This window comes from Eulemur rufifrons, chromosome 18 (assembly GCF_041146395.1).
Source record: "Eulemur rufifrons isolate Redbay chromosome 18, OSU_ERuf_1, whole genome shotgun sequence".
Taxonomy (NCBI): Eukaryota; Metazoa; Chordata; class Mammalia; order Primates; family Lemuridae; genus Eulemur; species Eulemur rufifrons.
Window position 1 is genome coordinate 64,037,671 of NC_091000.1, and position 22,890 is coordinate 64,060,560.

The following is a 22,890-nucleotide window of genomic DNA, read 5'->3' on the forward strand; positions in this document are numbered from 1 at the left end:
AATGATATGGTTAGTTCATGCTCTGTGGAGACACAAATCAGAATTTTTTTCCCAGCTCATGTTCATGTACAGGAAACCAACAAGACTGTAAACACAGGAACAACAATCAACAAACGCAGATGTTCTGGACAAGGTGAAAGGGCAAGTGGCAGTAGAGTGATAATAAGGACCGTGGAGGATATTGGAGGTCAGCATGGAGTGGGCTCCCAGGCTCTGCCTCAGAGGGGCACTGTTTTCTGCCTGCTCTGAATCCACTCCATTCCACTCCTCCCGGACCCGACGGAGCTCTCTGGTGATGAGAAAACAATCTGAACGTAAAGTTGGCACTGTGGAGCAGGGACATTTCAGGCCTCAGACACTCCCAACCTTTCTAGCAGGATCAGTAATCAAGGGCGTGTGCCCATGAACCTGAAAGTCAGGAAGGCTCTCCCACTTGGAACTAGAACTTCATTCTGCAAAAACGTTTGAAGGAGATTCTTCGACGCAGTCATCTGGGGCTGTGTTTGAGATAACGAGACCGTGGGGACCCATCAAGGAATGACCTGATGTAATTTAGATATTATCTCTATTATGGACCCAATCTCTTTAATAACGGAGATGGGAAGGGCAGGAAGAGACTCAGTGGATATCAGTGGAACAATGCTGCTCAGAGTGATGTGGTTTTCAATTCAGTTGAGCAAAAAACAATTCCCTGGGGTCAACAGTCCTTTGGCATACCAAACAAGAGTCTATTTATAGATATACATAGCATTTTCTTTTCTAAAAGCAGAGTACTAGGAGAAAACGGTCTCAACCAAGAGAAAACCCTCAAAGTTCCAGATTTGGGCTTCCTTGCCTCTCTCCCCAGGCTGTGCTCTCTTTGTGTGCTGTTGTAATTTCTCCTTGATTATCCATTAGGCCTGGCCCATGGCCCTATTGCTTTGATGCATTAGAATCTCTTTGCAGTTCCAGGGATGGTCCCTCAGCCTTAAAAGGTAACAGCAGTGAAGAGAAAATGGTGGTGAATAAATCTAACAAATTCAACAGCAACCATAAGAGACTAGATGATATGCAAGATGATTTTCAAATTCTATGATCTATGGATAATATAAATTCACCAATAATCCCAAACTGGGTTAACCAATAAACTCAAAATGGGTTTTCTGTTGCTGGGCGTGCATTTCCCCAGAAAAGCCATGTTATGGATAGACGCTGTGTTCCCAGCCAGACTCCAGGCTCTAACTTTATCCATAGGGTGCTGAAATATTATACTGTACATTGAAAAAAGTTGTAGAGAACAGTATCTTCAAAACACTGTAACTGAACAAAAAATCCAATAAATTTCAGTGCAATGTGTTACTGATTTCTGATGCTTATAGTGGAAGGTGAGCAGATAGAACGCAGGTTCTAAGAATTTCTGGCATTCTCAAAACTTTAGAGGTTGATGGCACTGGTTCTTTAGTGACTCTAATTTCCACTAAAGTGGTGATGGCTTTCCTTCTCCTTAATTCAGTTGTCACTGCTTTCATATATTCCAGGTGAGAATTTTCTGGCTCACAAGCTTCCAGGCAGCAAGAGTTAGAACAGAGATGGGAGCAAGGGTGTTGAAGAGCAGGTAAGGGTATGATCAGAAGAGAAAATGTGTTTGGATAAAATTAACTCAGCAGTCATGATGAAAACAGAGAAATAAGTACAACAGAATGCCCTAGTTCTTTGTGGAGAACACAAGAGAAGATGCCAGACACCCCCCCAGCCCCTGGGTGACACCCTGTGGCCAGGGCAGGCCTGCACAGAGACTTGGTAAATTATCTGCTTATATCTTAGAGAGTTTCTGTATTGATTGCTACTCCTTTTGCTCAGAAACTTATGGAAGCTTCTAGTCAAAAATACAAGAATCTGATTCAGATATTGCCTACTTTTCTTCCCACTGCTGGAAGTGCCAAAGATGGCAAAATAACTAAAATTCAGAAACGAGGAGGGGGGGAAACAGAATAAAGTTCAAAGTGGAAAGATTAAAACTATAATGCCTTTATGCTAAGTTAAAAATAATCATTCCCTAGAATAATTCATTTTTTTGACATAAAATGGGAAGGGGAGAATCAGGGATTGATTTGTGGAAATCTGACTAATTATTAATTATTCTGATAATTAATCAAAAAACTGATTAATTATCCAAGATACTGTACCCTCTTCATTTTCCTTTTCTAACTCAGCTTCATAAACAGACAAGGGTGAGGTAAAGATGACAGAGCTGATAATTGTTTAGAGTTTGCTAGACTATATACCACCTTTGATAGCCAGTATTCACTGCCACCTCTCAGTCAAGTAAAATATTCATTTGAAATCCCACATATAAAGTAGCTAAACTCTGAAGACACAGTGATGCAACATAATTATTGCATGCTGAATAAAGGGCTGAGCATTGCTTTTTTCACTTAACCCGGCCTCTTCTATCCCTGGGAAGCCCTCCTCCAAGCTGATCAGAGGTAAGCTCTTAAGTAGAGGAACTAACCATTATTCAGCACATTTAAAAAGGATTTATACCCATTCTTAGACGGACAACCAGAGGAAACACCATCTGAGATCTAAACAATGGTATCTGCTTGCCCTTTGATCTTCGTTTAAGAACACTTTGTACAACTTTTTTGTTGGAATATCACTGAATTTCACATTTACTCTGTTATCTCTTTAGAACATCTACCGCTTCTTTGAATCACACTCTTGCAACCAAATTCTCCAAACTATTTTTGCTGGGAGTAGCTTGCAGACATGGATTTATTTTCTGCTAACAAAAATCTTTATCAGTACAGGCAGCTTAAATGAAAAATAGTAGTACTGATCCTATGTTTATGAGAAAAAGACAGTATGGTGTATCTGGTTACAAAGACAAGTAGGGAGTATTCCATTCTTCTTCTAATTTATGTTTCCCAAGTATAATTTTGTTCAGAAGATTGCCAGTATTTTTAGTATAATAAGTTTCTTGTTACTTGTACTAAAATATACTGATTCCCTTTTCTGACATAATTTGAATTTTTTATTTCATTTAATCCTAGCATCTGAAGATCAATACCTCACTAATTCAAAATAAATAAGTGAAATCTGAAATGCAGATTTAGGGAAACGTTTTACTACTATCAGATATAATGCATATTATAAATTAATATACATACGAGTGACTAATTAAAGCACTAATGATATACATCAAATACCATGAACTTCAGCGTCCTAAATGTCTTCACTTTAAATGTTTTACTCAATAAAAATCAGGTATACCATTTCTAAATAATCAGATCTTCCAGATTAGTGAAATATGAATTTGAAATGTGGGCTATGTTTATATTTTCCTTAATTCAATCTTTGTGAAGCACCTTCCCTGTGCTCAGCGTTATGTCAGACACTTAGGCTGCGGTAGTGGATTAGTACGGTTTCCGCCTTTGGAGGCTGACATCCTAGAAGGGGACACAAACAAATGAGTAAGCAAATTTTAAAAGAAAAAAGGAAAACTTGTGATAAGCGCAAGGAAGGAAATAAACAGGGCGCTGTGATGGTGAAGAAGTGGGTAAGGTGGGGGCAGCATCGGTTTACATAGGCTAGCAGAGAAGGTTTCTCCAAGAAAGTGAAGTTTAAGCCAAGACCTGAAGGATATTTTAGGATACCTCTTCAAGGTCACCAAATTGGCAGGCTTGCTGATTAGGCTGCCAAGACATTTTTAGCATTAGAAAACAAAGAGAAAATGGCATCTATGACCCTGATTGAATGCAAGTTCACGAGCTCACCCGGGCACTCTGCTCACCAGCAGGGGTGGCAGCAGAGGGTTAGCACTTAGAAGGTGACACATCCCAGCCTATTCACTCAGACAGAGTTTAGAACAGTCAACATAAACAACAATGAGCTGGTCGGATGACCGGCATTTGGGCTATGAGAGAGAAATTTATCCTGTTGATTCATACTTCCTGATAGTCCTGCTGGCTGACAAACCTCGGGGTGTTTTAAATATTTCATGAGTAAATTATTCCTCCGGTCCAGGGGAAGACAGATGTTTACAACTATGTAACACTTTCCCTTGTACTTCCAGTTTATAATTTACTTAACTCAGTAGGTATAAAAGCCCTTTAAAACACAGTGCCGAAACATTTATTTTTCTGTAGGTTCTGTAATAGATGAGTCAGGTAATGCAGCAGTTAACATGACATTGACACCAGTTAGGAAATCTGTGGAATTCTCACAACATCCTTTGTTTTAGAGAATCCACATTGCTAAGCAATTACTTTCTTCAAATGAACTGTCCTTCTCATGTCCAGAGCCATGGTAATCAAATTTTACCACATTTCTAGCCTCTCATCCTGACATCCCCCTTTCCTACTGCTAAATGGATTAAGATGAAATAGAACTGCTTGATTGGAAGGTGGCATGGCTTGCAGCTTGGATTCTACTTACCTGGGAAAGGTTTTCTCCTCTAAACACCCATAGGGAGTTCTGAAATGGAGCTATAATAGCTAAACTTGTAGTCAGAAAGCCCACTGATGGGCTATGAGGGGCTTGGGATACAGTTCCCTACCTGGAATGCTCTTTCAGTTCCATGTCAGCTTGTCCTGGGGCCTGGAATTACACTATGGGTGAGTTCTCTTGGAATTTTTGGGGAGGTTTTTGGGTTTTTTTAATCTTTAAATATCCTTTACGGAAAATAAAATATCCCTAGGGAGATGCTGTATTAAATCATCACCCTAGCAGGATTAGTTGACAACCAGCTTCAAGCAGAGTGACTCAGAAGCAATGTGTACCCATAGACCACGAAAGGTCAGAAAAGCAAGGAAGAAGGGGAATTTGGAGGTCACTAAACACAGTAAACATCACTGTACTTTACAAACTTGCTTCAAGCCAGCTCTCAAAATTTCCAAATACGACCTAAGGCTTCGGTCCCCAACCCCGGGCCATGGACTAGTACTGGTCCAGTCCCTGGCCTGTTAGGAACCAGGAGCACAGCAGGAGGTGAGCGGCTGGTGGGTGGGCCAGCGAAGCTTCATCTGTATGTAGAGCCACTCCCCATCACTCACATCACCACCTGAGCTCCTCCTCCTGTCAGATCAGCCCTGGCATTAGATTCTCATAGGAGCAGGAAACCTACTATAAACTGTGCATGCAAGGGATCTAGGTTGTGCACTCCTTATGAGAGTCTAATGCCTGATGATCTGAGGTGGAGGTGAGGCGGTGATGCTCGCGCTGGGGAGCTGCTGCAAATACAGATCATCATTAGCAGAGAAGTTTGACTGTACAATAAATGTAATGCACTTGAATCATCCCAAAACCATCCCCCCACCCCTGTCCACGGAAAAATTGTTTTCCATGAAACCCGTCCCTGGTGCTAAAAAAGTTGGGCACCACTGATCTAAGAGAGTGGTTCCCAAACACTGGAACCACCTGGGGATCTTTAGAAAATACTGCTACCTGGCATCTACCCCCACACACTCTGATTTAATTGATATAGAGTGCCACCTGGTCTTCTGAATTTTTAAAGGTCCTGGGTGACTCTATTGTGCAGCAGTGTTTGGAAGCTTTGCTCTTAATCTTTTACTTGGATGACGCATTGATTTCCTTCACACATGAAGATCTCCTGTGTCAGTGGTTCATGACTATGGTAGCTCATTAGAAAAGTAAGGCACTTAAAAAAAAAAAAAAAAAAAAGCTGCCTGAACCCCACCTTCAAAGATTCTGATGTAATTGCTCTGGGTCTGGGGAGCAGCCCTAGCATCCCTAGTTCTTCAAATGCCCCCAGGTGATGCTACTGGAATTGTTTTCCCTGAGTCTGTAACTTAATTCTCTGTCAAGGAGCCAGGAGTGCCAGTCTTCCTCCCTTTTGTCCAGGTGAGGACTACCCCCAACAGGCAATAAAACATTTCTCCAAAGCTGTCAGCAAACGTGGTGCGGCTGGGGAGGGAGGGAAAGAGCAGGGGGTGGAATTTATTAAGTCAAAAGAAGCAGAAAATTTAGAATAAGGAACAGCTCTGGTCCTCTGTCACCCCTCCCCCATTACTAAATTTTGTTGACTAGCATGAGAATTTCCTAAGAATGCTTCCTGGAGGTGGCTCAATTTTCTATTTGGTTCCAATAAGTTGTGAAGATTCTTGTCCAATCAGAACCCCTGGCAGTGCAAGTAGCCAGATTGGCAGGTCCTGAGCCTCTACTCCCTGTGAGATTCTGTTTCATGAATTTCCCAGGAGGATTTCTGCACCACTTGGATGCCAATCGTCCTACTCCACACCCTCCCCCTCGCCCTTGGCCCTTATCCCCACCCCCACCTTCTCTCCCCAGAGCTCAGCAGAGTTGAGAATCATAGATACACTTGTAAAGAAATGACCCAGATATTTTACACAGGAATCATTCCAGTAAATAATGCCCTTAAATGACAGGCGTTTATGACGTGGCTGGGAGACCTGTGTGCTACTTTGGCAAGTGTCTCTGCTAACCCACTCTGGGACCTGGGCACAGCCACGCGTCTCACACGGGAAAGGAAGCCCACGGAGACCCACCCACACCGCGGCTGCACCCACTCCGGGCGTGGCTACTGCACCCCCAGGTCTGTCTGCAGACGACGCGTCCCCTAACCCTGTCTACGCTGAACTGAGTCGGCTTATGAATTAAGAGCAGCGCAAATTAGAAGCACTGACTCGGAAAAGTCTTCTTTGCACCCTTCTCCTTTACAGATGAGAAAACTTAAGGGAGAAAAAGGCGATGTGACTCCGTCCAGGGTTTGCCACAGAACTTTTGTGGCGGAGCCGGATTCAGCCGCCCTTGAATTTCCATTCTGTTGCCTGGCAACTGGTTCAGACCAACTCAGCGCCCAACCCCGGCCCCTACCCCGCACCCTTTCTCCGCCCGTGCAGCTCGGGTAGCGGTGATCAAAGGTTCGGCTTTTCGGGACAGTGGCCAAGGGCATGTGAGCGAGGATATTAGATGGATTGCCCAGTTGGGCTGGGATCCGTCCCCAAACAGGAGCGAGCCCCACCTAGCCGGGACTGGCGCGCCTTCCGCTGTGCTTTCGGGACCTTCCCCCGCAACCAGAGCTCTCCTCCCCCAGTGCCATGGACACCTCTTAACATACTCATGTCAAGTTTCCAAAGTTCTCAACTGTTGTCAGATTCCCTAAAAGTTGCGGTGGGAAAACTGGCACTCCGAGTTAGGGAACAAAAGAAGACAGTTCCGAGGGAAAAGAGCGTTGAAGCGTCTTCTCCTTCCCAGGATAGCTACACTCGGGCCGGACTTTCCGCCGCGGTCGAGCTAACGTGGCCCGAGCCGGGCAGGAGTGAGAAAATGCGGGACGTGCTCCGGGCGCCCGCAAAGGCAGGCCTGCGGATGGCAGCATTCCCGCGGCCCAGCGTCCCCGCCCGCCCGCGGCGCGGGGGAGCGCACGTACTGCCCACCGCAGCGCAGGTGGCTGGTGCGCGGTCTGCTGTCCCTGCGTCCCCACAGCGCCAGCCGGACCTGCGCGCCGGGAGCTGCTCCACGCCCTCACACTACCCCCCGGGCCCTGGAAAGGGGAAAGTAGGGGGATGTTCTCCTTGTTCCGTTACCCCCGATCCTTACCCAGGTTCACAAAGCTCATGACCATGTCCGCGTCGTTGAGGAAGGCGCTGTCCTGAGCGCTGGTCAGTGAGGACGCGCCACCGCCACCAGGTCCGGAGGCCAGGAGACTCTTGCTGTTGAGGGGGTGCGCGGCGCCGGGGGGCGGCTTTCGGGGCAGGGACGAGCTGGCCCCTCCGTGGGACCAGGGCTGCCGCCTCTGCCCCTCCGATGCCCCATCCTCGTCGTCGTCGGTGGACAGGGCGTTGTACAGATCCAGCATGAAGAGGGGCGCGGACTTCAGCCGCCCGGGAGGGGGTTCCCCGCGAGGCAGCTGCTGCTGCTGCTGCGGGAGCGCCTGGGGCTGCGGCTGCTGGAGGCCATGCAGGGGCCGGGGCCGGTGCGGGAGCCCCAACACCGAGAGGATCTCCTTCTGCATCTCCCGCTTCTCGTGCGTCTTGAGGCGCCGGTAGAGGAAGCCCGAGGAAGACTGCGGCGGCGGCGGCGGCTCCGCGTGGCCCGGGCTCCCGCGGTCCCCCAGCAGCTGCCCTCCGGCGGCGGCGCCCGCGGCGGCGGGCAGGGGCGGCCACAGCGGCGGGGGCCCGCAGCAGCTGCACAGCAGCCCCCACCACCAGCACAGCCACTGCGCCCTCCGCCCCAGCCCCGGCATCCCAGCCGGGCCGGGCTGTCCCCACGGGCCCCGCGAGGCGTGGATCGGCGGAGCGAGGCCGGAGTGCGGCCGCTGTGGCCCTTGGCGTGAGCAGCCCCCGCCACCTCTCAGCGGGCTCGCTTCCCCTGCCTGGCCCTCAGTCCTTATCTCTCATGGTCGTCTGGGGCCCCCGGGTGCCCAGGCTGGAGGGGTGGCGAGGGAGCGGTCGCCGGGAGAATCACTCGGAGGGGAGGACGGGGAGCCCCACAGTCTCGCGCAGGTCTCTAGAGGCGCACGGCCCGGGCCAGGTGCGTCCGAGTCGGGGCTGCGCTGCCGCCCGCGCCCTCGCCCTTGGGCGGGTCACGGCGCGGTCACTCCCGGCCTCGCCGCCCGCGCACGTGCGCTGCCCCTCGCTCTCCGGGCGGCCGCGTGGGGCCGGGGCGCAGGGGCGCGGGCCGCTCACGAGCTGGGGGGGATGCCGAGCATCATCGCAGCGCACTCCCCTCCCCGGCTCGCAGGGCCACCGTGGAGTTTACCCCGTCGTAGGGCCCAGGCTGTGGCGACCAGGCGTCCGAAATGCCAGTCTCCTCCGCGAGGCTTAACTTCCTCCTCGCTCACAAACTCCGCGCCCCTCCGCCCTCGGGCACCGCCGCTCCCCTCAGAATCTCCGCGCGCGGTTCGCCTCCTCAGGAGGAGGCGGCGAGGATCTCGCTTCCCGTTCAGTGCTCGGCCGATGCCCAGCAAACCCACTCGCAGAGGGTATGGCGGGGAAGGGGACCGGTGCGCCGAGCAGTGGCCGCCGCGGCGTCGGCGCCGGAATTCACAGTCTCCCGCCTCTGGGCGCCGCGCTCGGCAGCGGCCAACGTGGGCTTTCTGCGGCGCGTCTAGCTCAGGTACCGCACTCTAGCCCCGGGACTCCCGCCCCCGCGGGTAACCGACAGGCTGGCAGCCAATGGAGAGACGCGTCTCGCGGGCTATTTAAATAGGCCCGCCCCCTTCTTTCACCCTCCCTCGCCGAGGGGCGGCGCCCCGCCACGCGTAGGTTCCGAGCACAGAGGAGTCTCGGGGGCACCGGAGGAGCGCGAGGTACCAAAGGCAAAGAGAGGTCACAGCTAGTAAGAACGATGTGATCAGTACCCCAAAATGGGCCCAAGGTGATGTTTTAACTAAATACAAGTAAATACATTGATTTACGGCAGTAAATCAATACTGCCAGAATTAATTAAGGGAGAAAAGACAAATGATAGTTTCCTCATTCCTTCCTTAGTTTCTCTTATTGATGAGATGTGGGCGTTTAGCGGACACGTGGCTTTCAACGGCAGCTGCTAGAAGTTGGGACAAACCCTCTGAGGGAGCTGTTCACAGTCTGGCCACGGAGAGGACCAAATGTAGCCAGACCAGCGTCCCGAGGGTTTGGGGTCAAATATTTTGACTCATTTGGGCTTTGGTTTGGCTTCTTAAGCTAGCACCCAAAAGAGAGTACAATCAGATAATGTCATAGTAAAGCCACCCCTACCTTCTTGGAAATGTCTCACTGCTTCTCCAGTTTGTCTGTTAACGGTGCATTTTAATGTATTGGAATACAATGTAGTTTACATGGTGCAAGATAAAACTTGAAGAGAGATGGTAAAGATACTTCCCGCAAGGGCAGGAGCTTGGCATGCATCCTGAATGGTCCGGATAATAAGCAAGGCCCCGAAACACGGGTTGCTGTGAACTTTAGACAAGATGCCATCACCACCGCCACCAAGGGTGCAAATTCATTTGCCTGCACACTGCCCAAGAATGCCTAGCCACGTACAGATCCTAGAAGCAAATTCACTTCAAACATTAGGTTCTTCCACCTGGTGAAAAGTGTGTGGATTAGAAAATAAAAATTGCAATTTGCTGAGTTGGCAGCCTTAGTTCACACGGTCCAAGGCATATGGGAGTGAAACCAAATAGATATAAACTGTGGAATTCATGAACTTAAGATATCTTAGGCTTTTTGCTGGTCCAAGTCTTATAAGCATTTCTATCTTATTTCAAAGAATTTGTTTTGCATGGGTAAGAGTCTTTACCTCCAGCCATTTACTGGATCCCTCTTTCTAGTTCTGCCTTGGCCCAGGCACAATGGTCACTTAGGACAGTATTTCTATGAATGTCCGATAGCCATTAATTTCAGCCCACACAATTTTAACCACACTGAAAGCCAGTTTTTAACCATCTACAAGGATTCTTTTCATCTAAAAAAAGAATACCTCATAACTTGGTCTAGGATGCCAGGACTCTTAGAATTCAGGAGCCTCATCACTTCTTTTTTCTGTCTAGAACATGTTACAAACATGGACTCATTGCATTGCTCTGCTCAGATCTGAAATCCCAGCATGCATATGCAGGCTTCCTGCCAAGGGCCTTCTCCCTTTTCAAACCCAGTCACACCTTCTTCTTCATAAGACTTCTGGTGAGACACAGCAGAGTAACAGAAGTTCCCACCTCTGAGAGCAGTGGGGAAGGCACTGGGAAACAGAAAAACTTGAATGTAGACGAGGGCACCTTGGGAGGGCTATGCCGTTTAAAACACAAAATCACGTTGTGACCTCCCCCATCATACAGATTGAGCATCCCTCATCCAAAACTCTGAACTCCAAAATGCTCCAAAATCCAAAAATTTCTGAGTGCCAACATGACACAAGTGAAAAATCCCACACCTGACTTCATATAATGGGTCACAGTCAAGCAGTCAAAACTTTTTTCATGCACAAAATTATTCAAAATAGTGTATAAAATGACCTTCAGGCTATGTGTATAAGGTGTATATGAAACATATATGAATTTGTGTTTAGGCTTATATCCCATCCCTAAGATGTCTCCATTGTGTATATGCAAATGTTCCAAAATCCAAAAAAATCTGAAATCCTAAACTCTTCTGGTCCCAAGAATTTTGGGTAAAGGATACCCAACCTGTATATGCATCTATGGGAATGGATGTAGTGGAGAACACATCCACACACATATACCATCTCCCCCTTTCCTTAGACACTGGGTTAGAGGTAGATGGGCTGGTATGACATGAGTTTAAAATGGTACTTAGTGATTCATTATCGTTAGACAGCTGAGCAGCAAGCCTGATTCAGGAATCAAGAGTCCCACCAGGATGGACTCTCGGTTCCTGTTGAGAAGTGCCAGAATAAGGTCATGCAGAGGATGCTTCCAAATGATGAACTTGAGAGCACACAGCTCCCTTCAGAGCCAGGGGAAGCCCCAAAAGATGTGAAATGAGAGATTACGGCGATCATAAGGGCAGTGACATTTAACTGAGGACCACAAGAGAGGATGTGCTTGTCTTATGTTCCTACTGTTCCCAACCTGTGCATGTCATGTTTCCTGGGAAACATGCAGGCAAGCACTTGTATCCACTGGGGCAAAGAGGACAGGTAAAGAGGTACAGTTCTAAGATTTTAGTAACCTCAAAATTGGGACCACTGCTTCTCCAAGCCAATCAGAGCTCTAGGTGGATAAGGAACCCCTAAGCACCACCTCACCTACTCCCTGCTCCTCTTATCCCTCCCCATGAGCTCTGCCAGAAGTCTCAGGACAGGGAGCTAGACAAAGTCCACAAGTGATTCAAGAGGACCGGGCATAGGGTGAGATGGAGTTGAAGGGAAAGAAGCAGATCTGGCTTCCGAGGCTGCTGGAATGTATGAACCGAACTGACTTGAGAAAATTAGAGGTAACTTCGCCCCCTGCAGGACACCAAGATATTACCGCCCCTGCCTCTGCGTGCCTGGAAGAAGCTTCATTAAGTTCTCTGAGCAGGTCTCTAAAACATCTGGGTGGAAAGAGGGGGGATTTGATCAAGAAGCCAGATGTGGGAGCCAATCTTTATCAAACTTCTGGTTGCTTGGCTGACATATAATGCAGATGGCCATCAGTTTTCTGGAAATAGGCTGCCCGTCCCAACCCTGCCCCATTTTCTGAAGAAATGAGGAACCCTCACCATAAAACATAGGTTTATCCCATGCCTTCAGTGATACTAGGGACAGGGTGGGAATTCTGTACCCAAGTGATTATTAAAGCACAGTGTAATTCACATGACAAATTCTTTAAACCAGTAGTTTTCCTTGTCCCTTATATATTATAAGGGTTTCTGTTATACATTTATAATGCATTTGACCAAATAATTTCTATTTTGAAAAATACTGTTTATTAATTTGATATGTTAAATAAACATTCTATACTCTGTTCTTACCTGTGAATTATATTATTAGCAATAAACTGAAACTTCAGTCTTTGATTTTATATTAAATCATACATTGGCCCCTTTCAACTGCCTTTTCCTGAAGGTATAAGTTGCTGCTGTTAGAATTAACTTAATATAAAAATCTTATAAACTATGTGGCTGTTGTGTTTAAAAGACTGACCTCTGGCCTCCTTGAATCCTGGGAAGCTCCACTTAAAATTCTAACTTTTCATCTTTACTCTTAGCATAAGGATTGGAGTATTTCTTAATATTAATTTCAAAATATAATTTGCTCAAATTTTAAAAATATCAATTTGAAGTTGAGCAAAAAGGAGTATGTTAAGAAAATGTTTGCTAAGTATGAGAAAAGAAAATTTGAGAGTGAAATAAATATTGCTCTGAAAGCTACACCTGTAAGGCAGCCTTCAAAAAACATGTCTCATCCAAAAGTCTGTGGTCACATTTATATTCACTCACACTCTGCTTTCACTGTCTATTCAAAAATGCTGGGCATTCACACTTCAAAATATCATTCAAGTCATCATATTTTCCTACTCATGAAGGACATCTGGTGGCAAAATGAAAAACTAATACATAAATCTGTTTCCAGAGATTTTTTCCACACTGTAACCCAAATAGAAAATCTATTACTTGTACGTGTTTCAAACTTTTCACACGAGCTCAGATCTTTATGGTCCTAGGATTTAGGCTGTTTACATATTAAGAAATGGAATATTTTGAGACATCCAGATGATTGAATCATTTTTGAAATTTTCATTGAGTAATTAACATGTGCAGACTAAGTCTTCAATTTTTTGTACCGAGCAAAACAATGCTTAACACATTTCCATGACTGGTTTTACTATCCCTGAAGAGTTTTATTCCAAGAAATCATTGGACACTTAGCTCGACTGGGTAGTGCATGAGGCTCTTGGTCTGTGCTGGCCTCAGAGCTTCACTCCTCTCTGTGACCTGGCTCTGTACCCTGTGTCCTGGATGTGTCTCAGTGTCAACTAGGAAGTTACATGAAAAAATGACATTATCATGCTACCAATCCCCATAACCAGTGGCATGTGGGGCTAGGGAAAACCACACTGACAGTACTATCAGGTTAAAATGAAAGCCACAGACAGCTTTTAAAAGGGAAGAGAAAGACTACTTGCTCAGTCTCCATTCATTCATTCATTCAACAAATATTTAAATGCCTACTAGGTGCCAGGCAGCATTATGGGTTTGGGGATACTAAAAAGTCAGCGATCCCTTCCCTCAGATTCTAGGCACAGAAGGTAGACAAGAAACAAAATAGCTAAGAAAATATATTGTGGTAGGCAGAATGTTGGCCCCTTTCTTGGTCCTTCTGTGTTGCTATAAAGGGGTAATTTATTATAAAAAGAAAAGAGGTTTATTTGGCTCACGGTTCTGTGGGCTGTACAAGAAGCATGGAGCCAGCATCTGCTTCTGGTGAAAGCCTCAAGCTGCTTGCACTCGTGGCGGAAGGTGAAGGGGAGCTGGTGTGTGCAGAGATCACATGACGAGAGAGGAAGCAAGAGAGTGAGAGAGGTGGGAGCCTCCAGGCTCTTTTTTAACAACCAGCTCTCTCAGGAACTAATAGAGTGAGAACTCATTCACCCCCAGGGTGGGCATTAATCTATTCATGAGGGATCTGCCCCATGACCCAAACACCTCCCATTAGGCCTCACCTCCAACCCTGGGGATCACATTCCAACATGTGGTTTGGAGGCACAAACATCTAAACTATAGCAGCCCCCATGATTTTTGCCCCTGGTGTCACACCCATGAATATCTCACCTTACATTGCAAAGGCAACGTTGCAGGTGGAATGAAAGTTACTAAACAGGTGACCTTAACATAGGGAGATTATTCTGGATTATCTGAGTGGGCCCAATATGACCACAGGAGTCCTTAAAAGCAGAAGAGGGTGGCTGGAGAAATGTGGTGGCCTGAAAGAGACTCAAGCTGTCTTACTGGCTTTGAAGGTGAAGAGGCCACACAGCAGGGAATGCAGGTGGCCTCTGGAAGCTGAGAACAAACCCTGGACAACAGCCAGCAAGAAAACAGCAACCCTGGCCTTAATTCCAAGTTCTGTGAATACCCCGGATGAGCACAGAAGCAGATTCTCACTCACAGCCTACAGATAAGAGCCCAGGGCAGCTGACATCCTGATTTCAGCCTACTGGGACCCAGAACAAAGAAAGGAGCCAAACCCACCACACTTCCAACCTACAGAACTGAGACAATAAGTTTGTGTTGTGTTAAGCCACTAAATTTGTTGTATTTTGTTTTGGCAATAATGAGAAACTAATACATATATAGTATGGCAATAAGTGCTGTGGAGAAAATTCAAACAGGGAAGCAGAGCAGGGAGTGTGTGGATGGTCAGGAAAATCTTCACAGAGAAGGCAGCATTTGAGTAAAGACCTGACAGATAGAACCAGCCATGAGGATATCTGGGAAAAGAGCTCTCTAGGCAGTGGCAAGAGTAAGTGCAAAGGCCCTGCGGTGGGGCATGCCTGGTGAGTTTGAGAAAGAACAAGAGGGACAACAAGGCCAGAACAGAGGACATGAGAGGGGATAACAGAGGAAATTATATCAGAAAGCCAAGGAGGGTGGGAATTGGGGCCAAGGTGATGTAGGGTCCTGGACACCTTGGTGAAGACTTCAGCTTTTAAAAAGCATGAAATGGCACAACATGGAAAAATCTCACAAACATAATATTGAGGAAAAGGAGTCAGACAATTATAATCACATATTGCTATAATTTCATTTATCTAAAATTCCAAAACAGGCTTAACTAATCTAGAAGTCAGGTTAATGATTCCCTTGGGAGTAATAATTGAATAAAACCAAGTGGGGGTTTCTCAAGAGGTGGTCTATTTCCGTAACTAGATTGTGGTTATACAGGTGTGGTCAATGTTAATAATTCAGTGAGTGGTACACATATGATCTGTACTTTTTTTTAAGAGACAGGGTCTCGCTCTGTTGCCCAGGCTACAGTGCAGTGGCACTGTCATAGCTCACTGTAACCTCGAACTCCTGGGCCCAAGCAATCCCGTGTAGCTAGGACTACAGACCCATGCTATATATCTGGCTAATTTTTTTTTAATGTTTTGTAGAGACAGTGTCTTGCTATGTTGCCCAAGCTGGTCTCAAACTCCTGGCCGCAAGTGATCCTCCCACCTCAGCCTTCCAAAGTGCTGGGTTTAGAGGTGTGCGCCACCGCACTCAGCCTGATCTGTACAGTTTTCTGTATGTGTGTTATATTGTAATGAAATTTTTGATTAGAAAAAAATTAAGTAGGCTGGGTGCTGTGGCTCATGCCTGTAACCCTAGCACTCTGGGAGGCCAAGGAGGGAGGAACACTTGAGCTCAGGAGTTTAAGACTAGCCTGAGCAAGAGTGAGATCCCATCTCTACTAAAAATAGAAAAATTAGCCAGATATGTTGGCATGCACCTGTCATCCCAGCTACCCGGGAGGCTGAGGCAGGAGGATCACTCAGGAGTTTTCGGTTGTAGTAAGCTATGATGATGCCACTGCACTCTGGTTGGGGCAACAGAGAGACTCTGTCTCAAAAAAAAAAAAAAATTAAGTAAAGGAACAACAACAACAAAGTGTGAGATGGGAGGGTCATTAGATGGTTTTAAGCAGAAGAGTGACATAAGCCAACTTAAATTTTAACAGAATGTCCCAGGCCCCTGTGTTGAGAATAGACTGTAGAGTTGCCAGGGCAGAAACAGTGAAGCCAGTCAGGAAACTGTTGTTAATGTTCAGGTGGGAGAGGATGATGGTTGGTAGGAGACATCAGATGGAAACAGTGGAGGTAGAGAAAAGTAGTTGGATTTTGGACACATTTCAAAGCCAGACCTCAATGCCAAGAGGATGTGCAAATTGCATGGAAAAACAAATCATGCCATCAAGTGTCCCATAATAATAATAGGAAACACTGAGTGCAAGATATACAGGAACTCACTATACTATCTTTATAACTTTTCTATAAATTTTAAATGATGGTAAAATAGAAAGTTAATTTTTATTTTTTTTAAGTAAAAAAGTTTATTTTACCCTTTAGAAGGACAGAGAGAATGAGAGAGAGAAGGGGATGGGGGAGGAGAGCAAGGAGACACCATGCCAAAAGTATTCCTGTAGCTTTAATCTTAGGATATAATTCTTAGGGTGTAATAATTAAAGCTCAGCAACCTCCTTTGCTGTAGAAAGTAATACATGCCTTTATTCCAATTAGATTAATGGCTGACTAGTATCACAAAGTTTTTACTCAGTATTTTTATTAATCTAAATTAAATTACTTTTTATTAATCCAAAGCCAAGCTTCTTGGCTCCCAATCCTCCCTGACCTCACTTCCATTTAGTTCCCTTTACCTTATCACTTTTAAATACCATTATCTCACTTTCTTATGTATAAGATGATGTTATATTTTTGTTTCAATCATCAAATATGATTTCTAAAAATCATGAGGAAAAGGATAGCCTATTATATGTACCAATATTTCTGTTTTTTTATTATTCCCTCTTCCTTCCTGATGCTCTAAGTTTCTCTCTTTTATCATTTCCTTTCTGTTTGAAGAACTTCCTTTAGTCATTCTTTAAGGGTAGGTTTGCTTGCAACAAATTCTTTTCGCTTTCCTTTGTCTGAGAATTGCTTTATTTTTCCTTCATTCCTGAAGGACAGTTTCACTGGATATAGAATTTGAGGCTGACAGTTCTGTCAGCACTTGAACGTGGTGCCACTTCCTTCTGGTCTCCATGGTTTCAGATGAGAAATCTGCTGTCACTCTAATTGTTTTTTCCCCTTAAAAGTAATATGTTGCTTCACCCCGGCTGCTTGCAAGACTTCTTTTCTTTTTAGTTTACAGAAGTTTAATTATAATGTGTCTTCACCTGGATTTCTTTGGGTTTATTTTTTTGGGGGGTTGCTCAGCTTCCTGAATATGTAGGTGTGTGTCTTTCAAAAAAAATGTGAAGAGTTTTCAGCCATTATTTCTTCAAATACTCAAGTCTGACTATCTTGCTCCCCTCTTTCTGAGACTCTGACAATAAAATATTGCATCTTTTGTTATTGTCCCAAGGGTTGCTGAGGTTCTGTTGATTTTTCCCCTATTTTCTCTCTGCTTTTCAGCTTGGGTGAATTCTATTGATGTGTCCTGAAGTTCATTGATTCTGTCCTCTGCTATCTCCACTCTACTATTTAGCCTATCCAGAAAGTTTTTATGTCTATAATTGTATTTTTGAAGTTCTATAATTTCCATTTGGTTTGTTTTTTTATAACTTCTGTTTCTTTGCTGAAATTTTCTACTTTTTCATTTGTTTTAAGAGCTTTGGTAATTGAAAGTGGAAACATTTTTTTGACACCTGCTTTAAAATCCTTGATGATTCAGATGATGTGGGATAATTCCTACACCTGATTCATCTTGGTGTTGGTGTCAGTTGATTTTTTTAGCTTTATTTTTTAGAGCATTTAGCTTTACAACAAAATTGAGAGAAAGGTACAGAGATTTCCCATAGGCACCCTCCCCCGCCAGAAGTTTACCATTCCCCATTACCAATATCCTGCACCAGAATGGTACATTTGTTACAACTGGTGAACCTACACTAACACATCATTATGGTCCATAGTTTACATTAAAGTTCACTCTTGGTGTTGTACATTCCATGAGTTGGGACAAATGTATAATGACATGTATCCACCATTATAGTTTCATATTGCATAGCTTCACTGGTTTAAAAATCCTCTATGCTCTGCCTATTCATCCCTTCCTCCCTCTCAACAGCTGGAAATCTCTGATCTTTTTATTTTTATAGTTTTGTCTTTTTCAGAATGTCATATAGTTGGAATAATACAGTATACAGTCTTTTTGGATTGGATTCTTTCATTTAGTAATATGCATTTAAGTCTCCTCTATGTCTTTTCATAGCTTGATAGCTCATTTCTTTTTAGCGCTGAATAGTATGCTATTGTTTGAATGTACCACTGTTTATTTGTCCATTCACCTAGTGAAGGGCATCTTGATTGCCTCCAAGTTTTGGCAGTAGTGAGTAATGCTGCTATAAACATCTGTTTGAAGGTTTTTGTGTGGACACAAGTTTTCAACTTCTTTGGGTAAATACCAAGGAGTGTTATTGCTGGATTGTATGGTAAGAGTATGTTTAGTTTTGTAAAAAACTGTAAAACTATCTTCCAAAGTGGCTGTACCACTTTGCATTCCCACCAGCAATAAATTGGAGTTCCTGTTGCTTCACATCCTCACTGGCATTTGGTGTTGTCAATGTCTGAATTTTGGCCTGTAGTGGAGTTTCATTGTTGTTTTAATTTGCATGTCCTTGATGACTTATGATGTGGAGAGTTGATTGTATTTTCTCACTCAAGTTGGGAACTTCTTGGTTCTTGGTATGACAGGTGAATTTTTTTATTATTTTATGTGGATTTATTATTTTATCCATAATTATTTCATCTATTATGTTAGGAGTCTCAACTCTATTTGCATATTTTATTTTATCAGGCAGTCACCTTGTTTAGGTTTAGCATGCAGGTCCTGGCCTACTTTTGTTGGCCATGGTTCCATTCGCAATTTAATTTTCAGAGGCTTTGTGGTATTACGTTGGCCTGCTTTGTTTCTCTGCTACTATTGGAGTTCCCATTGTTCCCTGCTGGTGTTGCCTGAAGGGACACAATGGGTCTTCCCCAGTCCAAGCCCCCCCGTTGTCTCTTGATGGGGAAAGGGAGTCAGGCCTGCAGGGATGAGGGGGCTTCCCTGGAGTCAACTTCCAAATACTACATATTTGTTTATCTACAGTAAAATTTATCTACAGTAAAATTTTAATTCCAGGACAGTTTTGTCTAATGACTGCATAATGAGTATGGTCACTATTTCTCCCCATTGATGAATCTATGCTGATTTTTCCTTTTACCTGAATGAAATATATTAAATATACCAAATCTATTCTGATAAGACTCACACGGTCTACTTCAGAAAAAAATAGAAACTGCTGTTTGAGCCTTTTTATGGCATTATTTCCCCAAATTTCCTATGAAGGCTTATGAGTTTACTCTATAAACAAGTGAACTGGGAGGACAAGTAACACATAGCTAGCTTTTAAGTCACTCCCCAGATAGCCAGTCTGATTTGTGCAGGTGAGAATCCACCACACCCCATTTTCCACCTAGCCAAAAGTCCAGACTGTAAGCTCTGTTGTATCCCAGCACTTAGCACGGTCCCTGGCACATAGTAAGGTGCTAAATAAATGTTTGTTTAATGATGGAATTTTCTTCGTTAAGGCCTTGGGTGGGGAAAGAGAACACATAGGATACCTTCCTAATCACATACTTTCTCTAATATGAGAAGGCTCCAAAACATAGAAAAGTATGTGCATTTATAATAGTTAAACTAAATTGTAGCCAATGATAATAAATATTAAATTATTCACTAAACATAACAAAAATGTTAGGACTTTAAAATTATATTATTCTCTTCCAATACAGACAGACATTAGCATAGGAGGACAGAAACTAATATTAGCAGTCACCTCTACTACTTAAATGTGTATAAATCACACTCCTAAAAATGAGACTTTCATACAGAAATAAAACTAAAATTTGCCAATACACCTCAGAGTAAAATGTTATTTAAGGATTAGTAAAACATTTATTTTCCTAGCATGTGAATAGGACACTTGTTCTCATAATTTTCCTTCACATCCCTCACCAGAACTGAATCTTCTGTCATCTGGAACAGATTCTTTCAAATGCATACATACACCTGCTTCAAATTCAGATTCCCCAGCATCGGCAAAAGAAAGTTCTTCCAGACAACGCCAAGGCGATGGGGCTGTTGTCACCAGGCTTATTTTGCTAAAGAAAGAATGGGATCTCTCCCTGTCATTAGAAGTGAACTAACGGGAAAGAAAGATGCTACTTGTATTCGGTTAATAAAGTGATGTTACTATCACTCACAAGTTTAGGAAAGTGTGGGTTCCATATTAAGCATTTGCCGTAATTACCTTTGCCCTATGTTGTTTTCTCTTACCTTTTAGCAGAAGAACTCCAGAAACATTCTTCTTAAGACTCTGTGTTCTTTCCTACTCTAAGTATATTTCACTTAGCAAAATCTCAGGGCCTCACAGGGGCACTTCCCAGAGAAGCTCGGACTTGGCTCCGGGTTGCTGCAGGTTCCAGGGGGAGGCAGCTGGCAGAGCAGGCAGAGGCCTGGGGTTTGTGCCTGAGCCAGGAAAAGAGTTTCCTGCTTCTCATCCAAGGGCCAGAAGAGGGCTGTTGTCAGGGACCCTCAGAACACCATCAGGCACACACGTGGGGAGCACCTGCTGTGTGTGTACTGGGCACCGTGAAACAGGCTTGGGGTTTTCGCGACGAAAAGATAAGGTCCCTGCCCCGGTGAGCTTATGGGCTCTCACAGACATGCACGTGCAAAGGACTTTCAACACCACAGCGACGGCGACGGTGGAGGTATGTAAAGTTTATAAATAGTATGTATATAGGAGAGGAAAATCCTTTGGTCAGCTTGAAGGAATCTGGGAAGGCTTCGTGGGCTGGGAAGGTTGTTAAGGAGGCAGATTTGAGTTATGACTTGGAGCACGACTGTGAGATTGTTTGTTTAGTCAAATATTTACTGAGTACTTATTAAGTGCTTGGTCTGGGGTATACAGCTGTGAACTCTTACAGTCTAATGAGGTAGACAATAAATAAACAAATGAATAAATCTGTAATTACTTGTTTTGATAAATGTGTGAGCCAGCCATGGAGAAATAATGAGGGGAAAGCATTTTCAGCTGAAGGATCAGCATGTGCAAAAGCCTGGAAACGACAGAGATTAGCAGTGCTTAAGAAATGCTGACAGCAAATACAGCTGGCACCTGGTAAGTGCAGGGTGAATGGGAGGATCGGAACAAGAGATGTACCATACGTAACCTTGAGAAATTGAGGTTTTCAAAGGATAGAGGGATGGCACCAAAGAGTTCTAACCAAGATAAATATAACCCAATACATTATTTTAAACCATTTCATTGGCTGCTCTGCAGAATATAAAAGCAGGAAGGTCAACAGGGGACGACTGTAGTGAGCCAGGTGACAGAGGTGGCTTAGATCAGGGCAGAGGTAGAGGAGTGGGCAGATTGGACGTATATTTAGAAGGGAGGGAAATTTCAGGACTCGCGACACATTGGAATGGAGGATTGAGGGAGAGGAAGAATCACGGATTTCTACTTGAGCAAACAAAGTGGCTGGTGGCTCCCTTTATTGACGTGGGGAATTCTAGAGAGAAACAAGTTAGAGAGAGGGGAGTTGGAAAACTGAATTTCTATTTTATATATTCAGTTTGAGGTCCTTTTGAGATATCCAAATGGAGTCATCAGGTAAGCAGTTAGAGAACCCATTCTCTAGAATAAATTAATTTCAGGATCATGTACATCTAAGTGGTACTTAACTCTCTGGCAATGAATGAAGTCGCTTGTGTAAAGAGGGAGGGAGGGAAGACACACGCTGAGCCCTGGGAAGCACCAACATGGAGAGCTGGGATGGAAGACGAGCCAACAAAAGAGGCTGGAAGGGAGCGACTGGAGTGATTAGAAAAAATATGTGACCATGTATGTGTGGCACCATGGAAACCAAGGGGGGGAGGGAACGGCCAACCATGTCAGATGTGGACAAGGACAGAGCAATGCTCCTTGGATGTAGCAACATGGAAATCACTAGTGACCTGGAAAAAAATAATTTCAACGAAGTGATGGAGACGGAAGCATGATCAATTACAGTCAAGAAGTGAATGGGAATTGAGGTGTGGAGAGAATGTGTAAAGTAACTTCTTCAAAAAGTTGTTTAGTAAAACAGAGCAGAGTAATGAGATGACAGCTTAAGGAGAACAAGGAGGCCTAAGGACATTTTTATTTGTGACGGGAGGGCAGGAAGAAGGGTGATTTGTCAGTGATAACAAGAGGAAAGGAGAAAAATGACAAAACATGAAGAAGGTGTGAGAATTAGCCACAAGAAGATAAAAGGAAATTTTATTATTTTTTTTTTTTTTTTTTTTTGAGACAGGTCTAGCTGTGTTGCCCCGGGCTAGAGTGCCGTGGCATCATCATAGCTCACTGCAGCCTCAAACTCCTGGGCTCAAGTGATCCTCCTGCCTCAGCCTTTGCTGAGGTGCCAGGATTACAGGTGTGAGCCACCACACCTGGCCCTATTTTCTTAAAGAACAGGAGGCCAGGTCACCAGGTGAGACTGGGAATGACGGAGAGCAGAGCAGAGGGAAGGGTGGGGGGTGGGAAAGATGATTTGATAGGAAGTCACAAGGGTGGCCACAAGGACCCCCACCTCCTGCTATTTATGAACTTGTGACATCTGCCCCCTTGAGCACGGGCTGGGCATACTAACTCACCTCTAATGAATGGAAAATTATAGAAGAAATGGAAGGTCCCTTTCAGATTATGTTATTTAAA

At 44.6% G+C, this 22,890-nt stretch overlaps 1 protein-coding gene across 1 annotated transcript in view; it reads right to left on the bottom strand.

Moving 5' to 3' along the window:
- BMP6 (bone morphogenetic protein 6) overlaps nucleotides 1–8,206 on the bottom strand; it is a 137,178-nt gene extending 128,972 nt beyond the window's left edge. The window contains exon 1 of the mRNA XM_069493223.1: nucleotides 7,561–8,206. Within this exon, the coding sequence (XP_069349324.1) occupies nucleotides 7,561–8,206 (646 nt within the window). The remainder of the gene's footprint in view (nucleotides 1–7,560) is intronic.
- Between the last annotated feature and the right edge of the window lie 14,684 nt (nucleotides 8,207–22,890).